The sequence below is a fragment of the Symphalangus syndactylus genome, chromosome 12 (genome assembly GCF_028878055.3).
Source record: "Symphalangus syndactylus isolate Jambi chromosome 12, NHGRI_mSymSyn1-v2.1_pri, whole genome shotgun sequence".
NCBI lineage: Eukaryota > Metazoa > Chordata > Mammalia > Primates > Hylobatidae > Symphalangus > Symphalangus syndactylus.
This window is the reverse complement of record NC_072441.2, coordinates 38,471,775-38,489,918: the sequence shown is the minus strand read 5'-3', so window position 1 is coordinate 38,489,918 and position 18,144 is coordinate 38,471,775. Positions and strand designations below refer to the sequence as shown.

General features: G+C 39.7%; 2 protein-coding genes across 7 annotated transcripts in view; both read left to right on the top strand.

Annotated features, from left to right (window-relative positions):
* The window catches only part of SSX2IP (SSX family member 2 interacting protein), a 47,240-nt gene extending 39,413 nt beyond the window's left edge, over positions 1-7,827 (top strand). For all 6 annotated transcript variants that reach the window (XM_063624195.1, XM_063624194.1, XM_063624193.1 and 3 more), the window contains one exon: positions 265-7,827. In XM_063624195.1, coding sequence (XP_063480265.1) covers positions 265-439 — 175 coding nt within the window. In that variant the 3' untranslated portion in view covers positions 440-7,827. The remainder of the gene's footprint in view (positions 1-264) is intronic.
* Positions 1-17,018, top strand: part of LOC134733690 (putative uncharacterized protein encoded by LINC01555) — a 56,582-nt gene extending 39,564 nt beyond the window's left edge. Inside the window, exons 2-3 of the mRNA XM_063624199.1 lie at positions 13,518-13,654; positions 14,370-17,018. Of these exons, the coding sequence (XP_063480269.1) occupies positions 13,557-13,654; positions 14,370-14,643 (372 nt within the window). The 5' untranslated portion in view covers positions 13,518-13,556 and the 3' untranslated portion in view covers positions 14,644-17,018. The remainder of the gene's footprint in view (positions 1-13,517; positions 13,655-14,369) is intronic.
* The last annotated feature ends 1,126 nt before the right edge of the window (positions 17,019-18,144 follow it).

Here is an 18,144-nt window from a genome sequence, read left to right as displayed (position 1 = left end):
CACCATGTTACTCAGGCTAGTCCTGAATTCCTGGGCTCAAGCAGTTCGGCTGCCTCAGCCTCCCAAAGTGCTAGGATTACAGGTGTGAGCCACTGTTTCCAGCCGTTTTTTTTTTTTTTTTTCCAAGTAAAATTTTAAATTAGATTTTTGGCCTAGATTTTTAGAATTAAAAGGAACTTAATTTTTTTTAAGATTGCCACATTATGACGTTAAAGTATAAAAGGAGAGGATAGTCACTAAGATCTGCCTTTCTTTTCCCAACAGTTCAATCAATGTACTGAATATAACTGCTGAAGAAATTAAACCAAATCAGGTTGGAGGAGAATGTACAAATCAAAAATGGAGTGTAGCATCAAGACCTGGATCACAGGAAGGTTGCTATAGTGGATGCTCCTTGAGCTACACAAATTCTCATGTAGAAAAAGATGATTTACCTTAGACATGTGGACTGGAATTTTTTTCATTAACGTGTTCATCAAATTTCACATCTAAGTTGAAACAGGGTGTCAATTAGAGATAATAAAGTCAATTATCTCTAATAACTTCAGATGGTCTAAGTTGTTTGTTTGGACTTCCCTGTCTTCCCCCAAAGAGTTGAAATCTTAAATCTATTTAAAAGGATATAAAAGCTTTGGATATGTATTTTTAGTAACAGAAGCATCTGGTTCTGTGAATAAAGGAATGTATAGATGTTTGGATGGAAACAAAAGCACTAGAATGAGTTTCCTCTTATAGGTATTAAAAATAGCACTTTTAGGAAACTGATTATTGTAAATGTTTAATTTTGTCTCAAATATAGTTGGCATTGGAAGTTTAGCCTTTACTTGAATGTATACTGTAGATTTTTAACAAAGTGAGTTCTATATTTATTATGTTTAGTGTGATTTGAAATTACCTCTTTCGTATGTTTTAAATAAAGTGAAATTTATGTATGTTTTATACATAGATATACGTGATTATGTTAAGAGGCTTTAAGATTTAAAAGTTTCACACAACCATAAGTATAGTATTTCATGCCAGTAAAATTTTTTTAGTGGTATTCTGTTTACAGATGTATTAGGACCATTGATGCATTACATTTAAGAATTCTTTTTAATACATCTGGGCAATAAATATTGAAAGGTATTCCGTGAAGCTGAGTTCTTTAGATAACCAACACTACTAACATTACATTTTTGAGATTTTTATGACATTAGATTTTTATTTTGTATATGTAGGATATTATAATTTTTAAAAGGACTATTGATGATAGAGGAATAGGGGCAAGACAACAAAAGTACCTTTGAATAAAACAATTTAAGAAATTGGTTTAGGATATTGGATGATAGAAGATATTTAAGATATCTAGATGGTGATATTTTCCTTACGAGATGGGTACCAGTATAGTAATATCTGTATACTAACTAGGGCTTTGTATTGTCAATACTTTTTTAATAATTTTTTAATGAGGTATTTACCACTAAAGAAATACGGTAATATAAAACCATCAAATTTTATAATTGAGATGATACTCTGGAAAACCGTCATTTCATTTTCAGAAAACTCTTAGGCTCTCTTCAGTCTCTGTAATGTTTCTGATGCATGTTTCTTCATGAAAAGTATGTTGTTGTTTTGATAGTAATAATAATAAATGTAGGCTCAGCTCTTTCCCGGGATTTTCATCAAAAAGCTTTAAGTGCCTAACCCTGCTTGTCTCTGTACATAGAAGCCTGCACAAATCCAACCCTTGCTAGGTATCGTAGTTTAGGCCCATTTACCTTCCCCTGTACTGGCAGTTCAGCCACTTACATGCACTCATGCTGTTTGTGGCTATTTTAAATTCATATTATTAAAAAAAAAAAAAGAAAAAATCACCTATTTGTGTTATCCATTCACTATACGTAACTATGTAACTCTTTGGAGTTGCATAGCAGCAGCCATTTTTTCAGGGCTGATAGGATATAATTAAGAGTATCTTATGAGACATTAGTGGATATACTCATAATATAGTAACCATATTTATAGTTTTAAAGAGCTAGCTCTTGAGCATTAGTCACTCACTACCTTCAGCTTGATGCATGGTCACTTCTTTACTATTTAAAGTACTACACATTGTACAAAATATCGAAGACACTACCATATTCTAAAGGAGGAAATCTAGCTGGGATATAGGCTTTTTGTTGTTGTTTTTGTTTTTGTTTGTTTTGCTGTTTAGCAATAACATGGTCAAAAAAGGCAATCAAATTTTAAATACAGTTAATGGATACATTTGTCAAGAATTTTCCCCCGAGGGTTTTCCACGGTGTACTTTGCAAGAAATAAGCACTCTGATTTTTAAAGTAAATCTCTTATTTTAGCAAATACTATATTTCATGACAGTGGAGTTCTAGAAAGCAGCATCTGTTTTTTGTTGTGTGTTTCCGTTTTAAAGTGAGTTGAGTTCTCAAACTGGAAAGAAAAATTCCTTGAGACTTACTTTAAAATCTAAAGTGTGAAAGAAACAGCAGAGTAAAAGCCAGACTCGTTGCACCTTCGATGTCTGCATAGATCCAGAAGTTGTACATTTTACCTAACAACATGACTTTTGTTGAACATTCCAACTCCAAAATGATCCCCAGTCACCCTAATCTCAGAATGTTGGAATGATGTCTGTTGGAAAACCCGGGACTCCACACACAAAACTCCTAGGATTTTGTTTCCCATCTCTTTCTAGGTGTTTGCAATGTACGAATAATACAGCTGTGCTAATCTCACATTTAGCCATGATAGATGATGGTTCTAGAATGTACTTCCATTTGTAAGTCCTCCTGATAATCTTAAGTGCTTTCTTGTTTATCACTATGTAAATCTGAAATATTTTGTACTTCATTTGTTTTGATCCATTCTGAATTTTCAAAGCATAAAAATGTCAAAAATTGAGATAAACATTTTGTTCACTATTAACTGTTTGCATCTGCAGTCTATGATGAGAAACAATGATATTAAATTATGACTAAAATTTAACAAATAGTATTTTCTTATAGAAGCAATGTATTAAATGATTAGATACACAGGACAGTTCACAGCAAATTGTTTACTTACATGGCATAATTGAAATACTGTTATTTGGAAAGAGTTCTATACTGCCTACCTTAGCTAACCAGAATTGTTCATAGAGTTGAGATAATACGGTGTTATGGGAAAACACATTTCGTGTGCATGATGAAGAGAGCACCGTGAATCTAGTCTTGACTGCCCCTGGTGGAACATTTGAATGCCCCTGGGACTCCAGGAGAGATGTATTTTGCAGCATGTATGCTAAATTTGTGAGTTAGCAAGACCCTGCTGTGATAACGCTGTTGTACAAATCTTCAAAGTATATTGCCTAATATAAGTCACGTTATTTCTAGATTGGATTTAAAGTATGGATTATGGAAGTCTAGTAAATATACTTTTCCCTATTTTTGTCCTTTTTCAGTCTTTTGATAAGCATTTATGAAGTACCTGCTGTATGTCAAGGCTTACTACTACTTTCCAATCCTTGGCGATACGAAGACAAATAAGTACCCTGTCTGCTATTGAGAATCTGAGCTGAGTGGAAGACCAACTATTAAACCTACATTGTAATAAACAATGGTGGATGCTAGTGACACATTCAGTCTGTTCATAAAACATGGACTGATGGGTCTGCTCCAGGCCACATTGGTTTCTTAGCAGTAATGTGGCTAGGCTTCCATGTATAAGTCTTAGCATTATTTCTTTTGTGAAGTGCTATGTAACAGTAACTACTGTTTGCTAGATTTTGTTTTCTACAATCAAAATGTTGACCTGCAAAGCAGCGTAGGATTTTCTCTCCTCAAGAACATGTATTATTATCTAGTAGAAAAAGCATTCCCAAAGATTTGGTCCATGCAGATAAGGATAATGAAATCGCTCACTCATTCTTTTTCTAAATACAGTGTTTTTCAAGCTGGATGTAAATTAGAGTGGGTGGATATTGATTAAATTATTTGATACATATAAAATCAAATGACAGGTTTTTTTGAACGTTTACAAATAATGGATTCCTGAGAGCTCAGGAAGTACTGTAATGTCAGTGACATATGAATCTCCTGATAAAGATGCACCTCATTCATATATTTGAGCTTCAGAAATACATGTACCTAGTATAATGCTTAACAGCACAGAATATTTGTTGATGAGAAATATAAAATACTGATGAAACTTAACACATTTCTTTACTGGAATGAATGGACTATAAATTTGGGGTTAGAATCCTAAAACTCCTCTTTCTCAAGAGGGTAGGAACCTTGCCATGAATCTTTATGCATGTGTATTTCCAGCCCTATCTCAACTCCTTGCATATAGAGTATCACGATAGAGTAGGTAATGCTGCAATTAAACATTAAGTCGGTGTGGCTTACTAAAATTTATGCTCATGAAATGTCCAGTGTGGACTGGGCAATCCTCCATTTTTAGCTATGCCATCTGGAACGCATGGTCTCCAACATCGCCGAATCAGAGAGCGAGCAGACTAGCAGATGGTGTAGGATATTTTTAAGGGCCAGACCTGAAAGAGACATGCCTTCCACCTACAGCCTCACTGCACACAAGACTGGGAGGTATAGAACATGTAGCTATTTGGTGAGCACTTACAGTCTGCTACCGGATGTAGTTGATGCTAGATGTTTCGTCCATGCATATTACTCTGCGAGGGGTTTATTGCTGATTATTAAAGCAAATATTCTTAATTTTGGGGAGGAATGTATTTTAAAGCTTCTCACACTTTCTAACCTTTTTATAATACAAGTTTCTGAATGTTCAAATGGTAGTTTTACTCATTTAGTTATTAAAATATCTTACAGTGTGCAGAACACTTTTATTTTTCAACTGTCAGGGAATCTTAACCTTCCTATTTTTAGAGTTGATAACAGACTCAAGTGTTAAATAATGAACCCAAGGTCACATAACTGCTATTAAGTGATAAGACCAGACTTTAACCCATATCTTAGGTTTGCTAAACTTCCACCATTTCCCACACTGCTGCAGTGCCTGCTTGTAGGGCTTTCTAAGTGAAATTCTTCACCCATTAGCTGCCACCTATAATCTACATCAAAAGTGGTGCTCATTTGGTCCATGTGCAAGACTTGGCCTCATTTTTTTGTGATTGGTTACCATGGCAGATCTATTCAGGGTTGGACCACTACCTTTTTGCAATTAAAATATTAAGGATTTCACTGAAATAGCTAATTTAGTAGTTTATGATACTCTAAAGGCCATTGAGTAATCTGAAGATATGTCTAGATCACCTGCAATTTGTGTGTGTGTGTGACAGTGTCACCCAGGCTGGAGTGCAGTGGCGCCATCTTGTCTCACTTCAGCCTTGCTCTCTTGGGCTCAAGCAGTCCTCCTACCACAGGCTTCCAAGTAGCTGGGGCTACAGATGTGCGCCACCACACCTGGCTAGTTTTTTGTATTTTTTATAGAGATGGGGTCTCACCATGTTGGACAGGCTGGTCTCGAACTCCCAAGCTCAAGTGACCCGCCCCGCTTGGCCTCCCAAAGGGTTGGGATTACAGACGTGAGCCACCGCCTCTGGCCAGCCTGTGTTTTTCTGGCCTGCCATTTTGTTCATTCTTGGCAGTTTGTGTGCCGTGTCCCACTGTAGCTACAGTCACAGTGACCAGAAATACTTCATTTTGTCCAAAAGGTTCAGTCACCTTTTGCAGACATTTTATCATGAAAAATAAAATAGTAGAATTAAAGAACGTGAATATTTTCACTCAGTTTTAGAAGGAAAATGGCTGATGTAGGGCAGCTGGATATTTTCTAGTTTCCCTGTTGCATCTGCATTTAGATAGATTTTCTTGTTTCTGGTCTGTCATGACAGTTTCATTCCTGTTTACAGTGTTCTATTAAAGCAAACCACACCCCAGCCCAGCGTACTCATTAGAAAATAAATATTTGCATATTCCCTAGAACCCTAAAACTGATAACAAGAACCTACCCTCCATTCTGGCTTTTGGATCCAATTTTCTATTATATATGATGTCTAAACCGAGGTGGTCAATTGTTCATCCCAGCCAGGCATAGGATCAGATGGCTGAGTTCCCTAGGATTAGACTCTGCTAGTGCTTAGCCATGACTACTATGGCTGGTTTTGTTAACCTCTAAGTATAGTTTTTACTTGACTGTAACATGCTATAATTTATTTACCCTACCTTGAGAATTTTTTCTTCTGTAATTCTCAGCCCAGAACTATTATTTCAAACCAAACTTGTATTTCACATTTTTAATTAGTGAAGAGGCTCAATGAAATGCAATTATCATAGTCACCCAAGAGTATAAAGCTTTTGTGGAATATCAATTTAATTTCTAACCACTTTTAGTTTCTTTTATCTTGAAAATCTTTTACCTTAATAACTAGTTGATTTGGTTTTGTAATGTTATTCCTTTTAAGCAAAGAGGTATTAAATAATAAGGAAGGCTGGGTGCGGTGGCTCACAGCTGTAATCCCAGTACTTTGAGAGGCCAAGGCAGGCAGATCACCTGAGGTCAGGAGTTTGAAACCAGCCTGGCCAACATGGTGAAACTCCATTCTCTACTAAAAATACAAAAATTAGCCGGGCGTGGTGGCAGGCGCCTGTAATCCCAGCAACTCGGGAGGCTGAGGCAGGAGAATTGCTTGAACCCAGGAGTTGGAGGTTGCAGTGAGCCGAGATCACGCCATTGTACTCCAGCCTCGGGGACAAGAGCGAGACTTTGTCTCAAAAATAAATAAATAAAAAATAAATAAGGAAAATCTCTATCAATTAGATCTCAGTGAAATTAAACTTTTCCAAACAGTTTTTCCGATTCTGTGTTAATGCCCCAAAGAAAACTAGAAATACAACAACTAGCCACACAAAGCCTTGGCACATATGTTCTAAAGAAGCTATTTTGATCTTAAACCATGAAAAATTTTAACTGGAATTTTAAAAATCACATTGCCTTTTTATTTCCGAAGCACTTGTCTTCATTTTTATCATGCCATTCTCCTGCCTCAGCCTCCCGAGTAGCTGGGACTACAGGTGCCCGCCACCACACCTGGCTATTTTTTTGTATTTTTAGTAGAGACAGGGTTTCACCATGTTAGCCAGGATGGTCTTGATCTCCTGGCCTCGTGATTCACCTGCCTCGGCCTCCCAAAGTGCTGGGATTAAAGGCATGAACCACCATGCCCGGCCCTGATGAAACTTTTTAATGCTGTGAACCTAACTCCATTTTCCCCATAGGTCCTGTGATTTTTACTGTAATTCTGCAAAACATGGTTTTTAGGGATATACATTGTTGTATTAAAGCAGAGCTGATGAAAAAGAGCGCCTTTTGTCCCTCCACTTATCATATGCTGACGGCTGATAGCCTCTCAAAATTCCATGCCAGCTTTCCTGATTCTACACATCTGTAACAAACTATTATTTGAGGGACAGAAAGTTTAAAAATTAAAAACAACCGTCAAAAATACATCAAGCCCTTGCTGTGGCAGGCACCACACTAAGCCTTAATAAGCCATTTCTTTGACTTCGCAACAATTCTCTATGCAGAAGCTATTGTTATACTCACTTTATAGACGAGAAAACTGATGCAAAGAAAGGTAAACTTGCCCAGTGCCACACAGCTAATACGTGGTGAAGAGGGCATGTGAACACCAGGAATCATTTCATGGCACATTTTCTACTGAATCTGATGAACTTGCAAGTGCCTGATTGCATGCTGCTCACCAGGGGTGTTGCCTGACAGGTCTGGACGGGCTGACCTTGAGAAAGGATCAACATGCCTTTGGCTAGAGATTTACTGCATCCATCCTTGGAAAAGGAAAAGAAAAGAAATGGCCAGTGAAAAGTTCAAATTCTTACTTTGTGGATATAACATGTCCTAGTTGCCACAAGATTACCATGCTTTTCAGCCATGCCTATGAAACCATCCTTGCAAAAATTATAACAATGAAAAAACAATGACAGTGAAAGGGATCTATCTGATCTAATCAACTCCCATCTTGCCTTGAATCTCCAGACTGCCTTTGTCATTCCTGGGCTTGGGCCAAGCGAACTTGGGGAGAAATTTATAGTTTAAATGATAACAGCCCTTCCCCAAAACTAAACCACCTTTGTAAAGCAAAGACCACCAGGTTAGGTGGATGAGAGGAGCACGAACTCTCCTAAGGTGTAGACCTGAACAATTACTAGCCATTATTCTGGAGGTCACAATATTTGCAACTTCCCCCAATCACTCCTGCAGATAACATCACTATTGTAGAACCTAAGATTGGTCTTTTGAGATGTCTTTTCAGGCTTTGGTATTTCTGACTACCATGGCTCCACTTGGACCCGCCAACCAGTCCTGTGGCCCCACCAAGAAGCAAACTGCACACCCCTCTGATTGCACCCCCAACCAACCAGCAGCACCCATTCCCTTGCCTGCCAAACCATCCTTGAAAAACCCTAGCCTCCAAATTTTCAGGGATGCTGATTTGAGTCACAATAAGACTCCAGTATCCTGTTCAGCTGCCTCTGTGTGAATTAAACTCTTTCTCTGTTGCAGTGCCTCTGTCTTGATAAATTGGTTCTATATAGGCAGTGGGCAAAATGGACCCATTTGGCAGTTACATTTAGACAGTGGATCTTTGTGTAGGTTATTCAACAGTGTTGTGCCAGCCTACAGGACAAAACACCAAGCTCACAGAAGAGTGTTCATTTAGAAGAAAGCAACACTAATGATCCACACAACATCCTGAATTTGTGTTATGTCCCAGAAAGCCTTATCATAAGTTCAGTAATTCTGGTTTATCTACCAAGATAAGTAAGTGTGTTTGATTTTGTAAGGTATGCAGCAGTGATCTCCTATTTTGGTGTTTTTCAATTAAGTTTTGGTTATGCACAAATAAAAAATTGATGAAATTTCATTTTCCTTTAATATCAGCTTAAATGGTTCTTACATCTATAAAGCTTTTTCTGACTCTGTAGGGGGGCAGTCACAACTCTGCTCTCAGAATTGAACTTTCTCCCTTTTATTCATTAGGAAATGTTTATTGAGTACTTATTAGGATTGCTGTGCTAGGTGCTGGGATTCTAACATGGAAGGTGACTTGGCCATTGTCCTCAGAAACTAACAAACTCCTGGGGGAAACAAGCCAATGGGTCACTTAAGGCACCCGAGTAAGTGCTCCAATAAAGGTTTTGGAGGGCTCTGAGGCAGGGAAGAGGGGGAGAAGCATGTTTAGCCTGCGGAATAGGAGGTCAGAGAGGATGCTTGAGCTAAGTATTGAAGAGTGAACAGTATAGATAGAGGGAACAGAACATACAAGGTCAGAGGTATGAAACCAAATGACCTTCAGGGAAATTACAAACGGTTTCGTATGAACAAAGTGAAGGGTGTGGGAGACCAGTGGGAGGGGTAGAGAGGAGCCAGGTTAAACGGGTCTCAGATTCAAGAAGTTTCATATTTAACCTGAAGGCTTAGTGATGTACTTGGTCAAGCACAACTGTGACCCAGAGTGTTTCCTCTCTCTCCTTGTCATATCATTGTGAGTATCCCTTTATTAAAGCATTTATTACAAACGCTTTAACTGCATATCCTTCTGTCATAGCATTTATCACAATTCTAATTCCATATGGAGAATTGCTGAAAAGAAAGCAAAATGGAGATGAGACCAGGTTGCAGTAATCCAAGCAAGAAGTGATTGAGAGGAGGCCGGGCGCGGTGGCTCACGCTTGTAATCCCAGCACTTTGGGAGGCCGAGGCGGGCGGATCACGAGGTCAGGAGATCGAGACCACGGTGAAACCCCGTCTCTACTAAAAATACAAAAAATTAGCCGGGCGTGGTTGCGGGCGCCTGTAGTCCCAGCTACTCGGAGAGGCTGAGGCAGGAGAATGGCGTGAACCCAGGAAGCAGAGCTTGCAGTGAGCCGAGACCGTGCCACTGCACTCCAGCCTGGGCGACAGAGCGAGACTCCGTCTCAAAAAAAAAAAAAAAAAAAAAAAAAAAAAAAAAAAAAAAGAAGTGATTGAGAGGAAGGCATGGTCCTACGGCTAGACTCTGATTGGATGCCGGTGTTAAGTAAAACAATCTCTGGCTCAGATAGCGGTGGATGAAAGGGCTTACAGAAGAACAGCTTTAGGGGATTGAGCAGGAAATAGCCTAGTCAGCAGACCTGGGTTGCCTGTGTGTTAACCCCAGCAAAGGTCTGTCTTCAGGATTGGAAAATGACCTCTGAGTCTTACACATTCTGCCTGCTAAGAGTGCTTTTGCATGCCTGAGGCCTTGGGCCACGCTGTACCGGTGTGACTAGGTAAGTTTATCCTAACAATGTGATTTATGGTGAATGCCTTTTTCGCCTGTGGGCTGGAGTCTGAGTAGCTGAGATCAGTCACCTGGGTAGGCACTGCATACCTACCTGTAACCCCCAATAAAAACAATAAAAATCCTGAGCACCAAGTCTTGGGTGAACTTCTGTGGCAACACTTCACATGTATTGTCACATATTGCTGCGACTCCACTGGGAGAGGATACCTGGAAGTTTGTGCTTGCTTTCTCCAAGACTTTTCTCAGGTGCCTGCCCCTTTGCTGATTTTAATCTGTATCCTTTTGCGGTAACAAATCATGACCACAAGTATAACAGCTTTTCTGAGTCCTGTGAGTCCTTCTAGTTCATGTGAGTTCATCAAACTTAAGGGTGATCTTAGGGACCCCTAACACCGGGATAATGAATTGTTCTGGACATGTTGAATTTAAGGGTCTCTGAGCCATTCAAGTTCGCGTGGATGAACTTGGGTTTTTATTAGGGGTCCTCAGGTAGGCATGCAGTGCCTACCCATGTGAATGCCTACTGTTGGCAATTGGATATATAAGTTTGGAGCGCAACAGAGAGGTCTGGGATAGATATTGAGATCTAAGAGCCAACACATAAGTGGCTATTACTGAGATCTGACAGCCAATAGATAAGTGGCTACTGAAGCTAGGGGCATATATGAGGTCACAAAAAAAGAGATAGATGGTAGAATGAGAAGCAGAAGGTAGAGACTTGGATATCACTGGCATTCAAAAATCAAATGTGCAGGCATGGTGGCATGTGCCTATAGTCCCAGCTACTTGGGAAACTGAGGCAGAAAGTTTGCTTGAGCCCAGGAGTTCAAGGCAGCAGTGAGCTATGATCACACCACTGCACTCCAGCCTGGCCAACAGAGTGAGACCCTGTCTCTACTTGAGAAAGAAAGAAGAGAAAAGAAAAAAAAAAAAGAAAAGGCAAATATGGAAGCAAAGGCTCTTTTATGGAGTGAAGAGACAGAGAGTCGAGAGTCAATATCAAGAAGAGATCAAGGCCAGGCATGGTAGTTCTTGTCTGTAATCCCAGCACTTTGGGAGGCTGAGGCAGGTGGATCGCTTGAGCCCAGGAGTTTGAGACAAGCCTGGACGACATAGTGAAACCCTCCCTCTATAAAAAATACAAAAATTAGCTAGGCATGGTGGTGTGCTTGTAGTCCCAGTTACTCAGAAGGCTGAAGCGGGGATCACCTGAGCCCAGGAGATCAGGTTGAGGCTGCAGTGCAGTGTTGATAGCACCACTGCACTCCAGCCTGGGTGACAGAGCAAGACCCCATCTCAAAGAGAAAGAAAGAAAAAAAAAGCCACCCTTAGGAAGGAGAGAATTCCAAGAAAGTTCAAATGTTATAAAGAAAACAATATATAGAAAAACGCTGGCAGTGTTGTGGTCATTAGTAACTTTAAGGAGGGTTCCTCTGCATTTCCTAAGTTAATTTAACCAATATTTATTGAGCACCTGCTGTGTCCTGAGCCCTCATGATAACTCAGTATAAAAGGAGACACCCAGGTAATTGATTGTGTCTTGAGTGGGTATCTCCCTGGAGAGAGTGCAGTGGAGGGGAATTCCTCAGTCCCTCATGAGAGTGGGAGGATGGTTGTGTGTCCTGAGCTGTATCTTAAAGGATAAGTAGGAGTGAACCAGGAGGGATATGTCCAGGGCACCACTCACAGTGGGGTTTTGGGTAGCATAAAGGGCAAAGCAGGGGACCAGACACCAGGCCGGCAAGGAAGTCTGGAATCTGATCCCTGAAGGGGAGCTGGGGCATTATCCTGAAGGCATTTCCTAGAAACACTGAGGGATGTAATACAGAGGAGTGAAAAGATGACTCACATTTTAAATAATAATCCACTTGGCAGTTCTGAGAATGACCTAAGGGAAACAGATCTGAGGGCAAGAAGGGCTCTTAGGAGACTAATGCACCAGTCCTGGTGTTTGGATGTGTGGGTATGAAGTTCTTTCATTTGCATTTGCTATGTGAGTTTATTTTTCTGCCTTAACTAAGGTCCCTGAGAAAAACAGAACCATGTTTTATGCTTTTGTAAATTTCCTCTTTCTCTCCAAGCTGAGCACGTGGTCCCTCTTGAGCCATCTGGGAAAATACACTTTTATACTGGGAACCTTTCTGACATATGCATGCTTTTCAGGAAATTGGAAAGTATATCCTAACTGAAAATTAGTTTCAGAGTTGAGATCCATCGTAGGACTCAATATATTGCCCTTATTGGAAGGCAAATCTTTTACCATCATACACATGACTAAGCTGGACCTCAGGAAGAATTCATTTCTGTTTTCTACATTTAATCGACATGAAGGTTTATTCATCCCTACCATTATTAATATCAAGAAAATGGACAGAGGCACTAGCATTATTTTAATCAGGTTAGTTCTAGATAATGAGTGAATTATCCCAGGAAGAAGAACTAAAACTGGACCCCTGGCAAACTGCTAATGATGAGTCTGTACTGCCATCATTGGTGGTGTCCCTCGGCAGCTCACGGCCATGTTGGGTGAATGTGGGCCTGTGGGGAAACCCCGTAGTGCTCCCTGGAGAGCTTCGGGAGAGACCAGCAGCAGTCCCCAGCTGTTCAGTAACCACGCTCTGATTGGTGTGTCTCATAGTCGGTAGTGCTGGGCGGCTGTCATATCTAGAATAAGTTTCTGCTGGCAGCCGAAGTCCACTGTTGGCTTTGACATTTTGGTCCTTAGAGGACGGTGATAATAGCCATGTGTAACCCACCAAAAAGTTAATTGTTCATAGCAGCTTGAGTGTAATATCTCCTGGTTATACTAGTCTAAAAAGGCTTTCTGCAAGAAATGCAATATGAATCGGGCCTCCAAAATCTAGGTTTCTCTGTGCCTTTTTAAAATTAAAACTTTAAAAAAATGCCTGGAGCTAAAAAGAGAGAAAAAATAGAATTAACTCATCTATAGATTATTAAAAACCCAACGTGCTCTGTGACATAGAAAAGTAAGCATATATGTTCTTATTCAAAAATTTCATCAGACATGTGTATTTCATCAGAACGATAGGGCAAAATTGATATTTAAGATCAGAAGTACACCTGAAAGATCAGGAGTCTGGTATCCACCTAAACCATGGTAGAACATGTGTAAGGCTGAGAGAGAAAAATTTAGGCTGGGATGTTGAATGGACAGCTGTTGCTGGATTTGTATTGAACTGATGCTTCTTTGCTTCAGAAACAGCTCTTCTGGCACGATGGTGACCTGCCGTGGAAAATGCTGGGTCCCCATGCCCAAGTGACTGTAGCTGTGGCTCAGCCAGGACCTGACCATTTAGATCACCTGTTGTCAGACATGCCACACTGTCAACACAGGTAAGTTTCCATTTTTTATGAGCCATGTTAAAAAAGGTAAAATTAAGCAGGTGGAATTCATTTTAATAATAGGTTTTATCTAACTCAATATATCTAAACTATTATCATTTCAAACTATAATCAATGTAAAATTACCAGCTGATTTTACATTTTTTTCATACTCAATCTTTGAAATCCAGTGTATATTTTATACTTACAGCACATCTCAGTGTAGACCAGCCACCTTTCAAGGCCTCAGTAGCCGCGGGTAGGCTTTCGTAGTGGACTTCACAGCTCTACTAGTGGACCTAGAAAGAATATTTAAAGGGAAAAAACTCTATTTCCATTAAGCGAAAGCAACTTATTTTCTAACAGTACTTACAGGAATACTTTTTTTGTTGTCATTAAATTCCATCCTCTTTTCCATGATATGGTTGCTATTATTAAGAAACTTAGTTTGGTGAAACAGACACTAAAATAGTTACCATGTGAGGTGTAGCATGTTAAAAAATGCTATGTGAACACAGAAAAGAAAGTCAAAGACCCCAAGATAAAATTAAAACTGCATTTCCCTATAGCATAGTGATGTTGACTTAATTAACCATCTGTTTATCTCAATGCACCTATACCTTTTCTGGAGCTTTCATTTCCCCATAGTTCACTATATTCCTTTTCGATTGCAGCATTAACAAGTTACCACAAACTTGGAGGCTTATAATAACACATTATTTCACAGTTCCTATGGGTCAGCAGCCTGTACACAGCTTACCTGGGTCCACTGCTCAGGGGGATCTCACAAGGCTTCAATCAAGATGTCAGCCCAGGCTGTGGTCTCCACTGAGGCTCCATGGGAAAGACCCTGCTTCCAAGCTCACCTAGGTTGTTTGCAAAATCCGGTTCTTTGCAGCTGTAGAATGGAGGGCTTCAGTTTATCTCTAGCTATGCGGTGCGGTGGGGTGGGGGAGCTGCCCTCAGATCCTAGAGGTCACCCACAATTCCTTGCCACTTGACTATGCCCACAGAGGTGGCCCATGCATTTTGGCTTGCTTTGCCAAAGCCAGCAACAAGAGACTCCAACAAGACACATCCTACCATCTTATGTATGCAATCCCATGCCGGCAATCATGGACATGTCCAACACATACGTAACCACGTCCATTCCATCACCTTTGCTGTGTTCTCTTGGCCCACTCAAAGGGTGTGGACTAGTTAGGGAGCGAGAATCAGCCCTCTTGAGTCAGCCTTCCCTATTTCATGTGCAACTCTCTAGAATATTGATCCTTTTGGTATTTTAAGTCATCTCTATTGTCATTGGAAATCCTTTCTGAAGTAGAAAGGACAGAGCTCGCAAAATACAAACCGCGCCACTATTCCTGCCTGTCATTTAGAGGTTTGCCAGGGGAGCAGGTTGATTTCAGTCTTTTCATGGAGTTTACTGTTTGATATGATGATATCTTTACCCCCAGAATTAATTTTATTTTTATTTTTGAGACATGGTCTCATTCTGTCACGCAGGCTGTAGTGCAGTGGTGCGATCTCGGCTCACTGCAACCTCAACCAGCCCAGGTTCAGGAGATCCTCCCACCTCAGCTTCCTGGGACCACCCCAGTGGGTTCACTGGCGCAAACCACTATGCCCAACTAATTTTTAAAAATTCTTTGTAGAGAGGGGGTTTCACTATGTTGCTCAAGCTGGTCTCAAACTCCTGGGCTCAAGCAATCTGCTTGCCTCGGGCTCCTTTGGGATTCCACAAAGTGCTGGGATTACAGGTGTGAGCCACCACACCTGCCCCCGCCCCATAATTAATTTTAAGTTAATCTCCACATTTCATTATCTTGGGCTAGATTTCGGGGGAGGAGCCTAATTTAGCTGGCATGTGCCCCACTGGGTGAATCGAATAAAAGCATAGCTGCCCTGGCATGGATCTGTGAACAAAAGTTCTCTGAAAAGAAATTTGGAAGAAAGACTTCATTCAGAAACAGTTCACAAACTTTCTGTGTAAACCAGATACTTTCCAGAGAACAAAGGGAGGATCCTGGTTTTATAGTAAAAGTTCATGCTCAGGTTCCCAATCAGGTCCATTTTATGCAAATGAAGGCTTTAAATTTGCTTAGTTCTGATTGGTTGATGCAGCTGCATTCTGATTAGTGGATAGAACTGAGCCCTAATTGGTTCTTTCAGATGAGCTCTGATTGGCTGCTTTAGGTGAGCTCTGAAAGCCCCACTGTTAAACTGAGGTTGGGGGTTTCCAGGGAAACTCTGAATATATGAGCTCTAGTCAGCAAATGGCCTGGCCACTTGGCTCTCTTTAAAATTTTGGCCCAGTTAGGTACTTGGGATCCATCTTGAAGGACTGGCTCTTGAAGGATTTGTTCTGAGAACTCTTGTGAACCTGAGAGGCCCGGTAAGGCAGAGCGAAAACCAGAACCCTTGGCACCCATTAGTTAGCACAGGATCCTTTCCTGGATCATCAGGATCCCTTATAAATGTGTCTAACGGCCAACTTGTAGACAGAGCTATTGTTAATACACTCTTCTGAGTTTCCCTCTGTGAACACCTTCATCTGGTTGATACAGGAAAATTAAGGAAGACAAACTTTTGGGAAAGTGATTGAAATCATGGAATAATCAAAGCAAACCAATGGCAGCTTGTGTTTAAAATTAAAGACCAACTGTCAAGCATGGCATTTACCTAAAGTAATTTCTAAAAGTAATCAACAGAGTGAACAACACCCAGTGGGCCAGGACCATGTCAACGTTGGCTCATTCCTCCGAAACTACATGGTTTCAGGGCTCCATGTTCATGGACACCATGCGGGGAGTCTCCTAGCAATGACCCTCTTCTCTCTTGCAGGAAGTCCAAGGTCCTTTGCATGGCAGTCTTATCCCCAAATGGCATTTGCTTTCGACCCATGGTATTTCCATATTCCATGAAGAAAACTTTTAAAATATAGGCGAATCACCCTGCATGTATCCAGAGAGTTTCCAGGGGGTTTCACACACACAGACACACACACACACACACACACGTTTAGTGGGGATCTTTTAGGTCAATACATATAGATCTACATCATTATTAGTTGTTGCTTGGTGGTCCACTGCATGAATGGTTAATAATTGTTTAATTTTTCCTAGTTAGACAATAAAGATTTTTAAAGAATGTATCTTTGCATACTTGCTTATTTATTTGATTAGGATAAATTCCTGAAATTGGAATTGTTAAACCAAGAAATATGCATATTTTAAGGCTTTTGTTCTGTTTTGTCAAATGATCCTCAGAAAGAATGTTATTAATTCACACTTCCACTAGCACTACACGATGGAACTATTGGGTATTTTTTATGTTGTTACCTTTGCTGGTTTTATAAATAAAATATTCTCTTGTTCTTCTTGTCTTTTTTTTTCTTTTACTACTGAACTTGAAGATTTTTTTTCCCATTTCCACTAGCCATTTATATTTTTTCTACTTCAAATCTTTACTACTTTTCAATAAGGCCTACCCTGACCACCCTACTTCAAATTGCAAACCAACCCCCCGACCCCTGACATTCCTGATATCCCTTTACCTTTCTCTGCTTTATCTTTTTTCCTATTGTAATGATCATTTCTAACATAATATATAATATGCTTATTTATTAATAAGTACTTCCTCCCCAGCCAAGTTCTGGGAAGTGGAGGGGACTCCGATCACATGGAATATACAGCCTCTTCCTTGGCTTAGATAAGGGACAAGACAAACTCTTATTCTCCTGGCACTGCAGCTCCTGTCCTTAGATGACTCAGGGATAGTTATTTTACCTGGAGTTAAAGGTTATTCCCAAACTGCAGAGAACATGTGGAATATCATCTGACTTCCTAATTTTTTGTTCATGTATATACATACATACATATACACACACACTAATATATCTCTCTATATATATTTATAAGTGTGTGAATATTTTAACATTTTAAAGTTTATGAAACTGTTTTATGCTCAATGTATACATTAAATATACTTGGCTTGTTTTTCTGAAAAGCTGTTATTTATGATTTATGTCCAGCTGATTATGTCTTAAAATAATAAAATATATAAAGTGAACCCTAGTGCTACTGACAGTGTTTAGATGACATCTCTAGACCTCTTGAAAAATTGTTACAATAAGAATATCATTTACTTAAAATTGTTAAAGAAGCATTCTGATTCCTAATGTTTAGTCTCTTTTATTATGTATTTCAGAACGGAGTCATACAATGAATGTTTACAGAGTGTCTACTATATGGTAGACACAGTTCCAGGTACATAGGATACATTAGACTACAGCTGGGTTAGCAAGCTTTTTCTCTCAGGAGCCAGATAATAAATATTTAAGCTTTGCTAACCGAGAGGTAAAATCAAGAATATTAATGTAGTTACTTACATAACAAGAGAGAAAACAAATTTCCACAATTTTCTTATTGATGAAATTCATAACAAAATAACAGTAATCAGTTTTAAAGTTAGTTTTCTCTACCATCAAAATTAATTGCAAA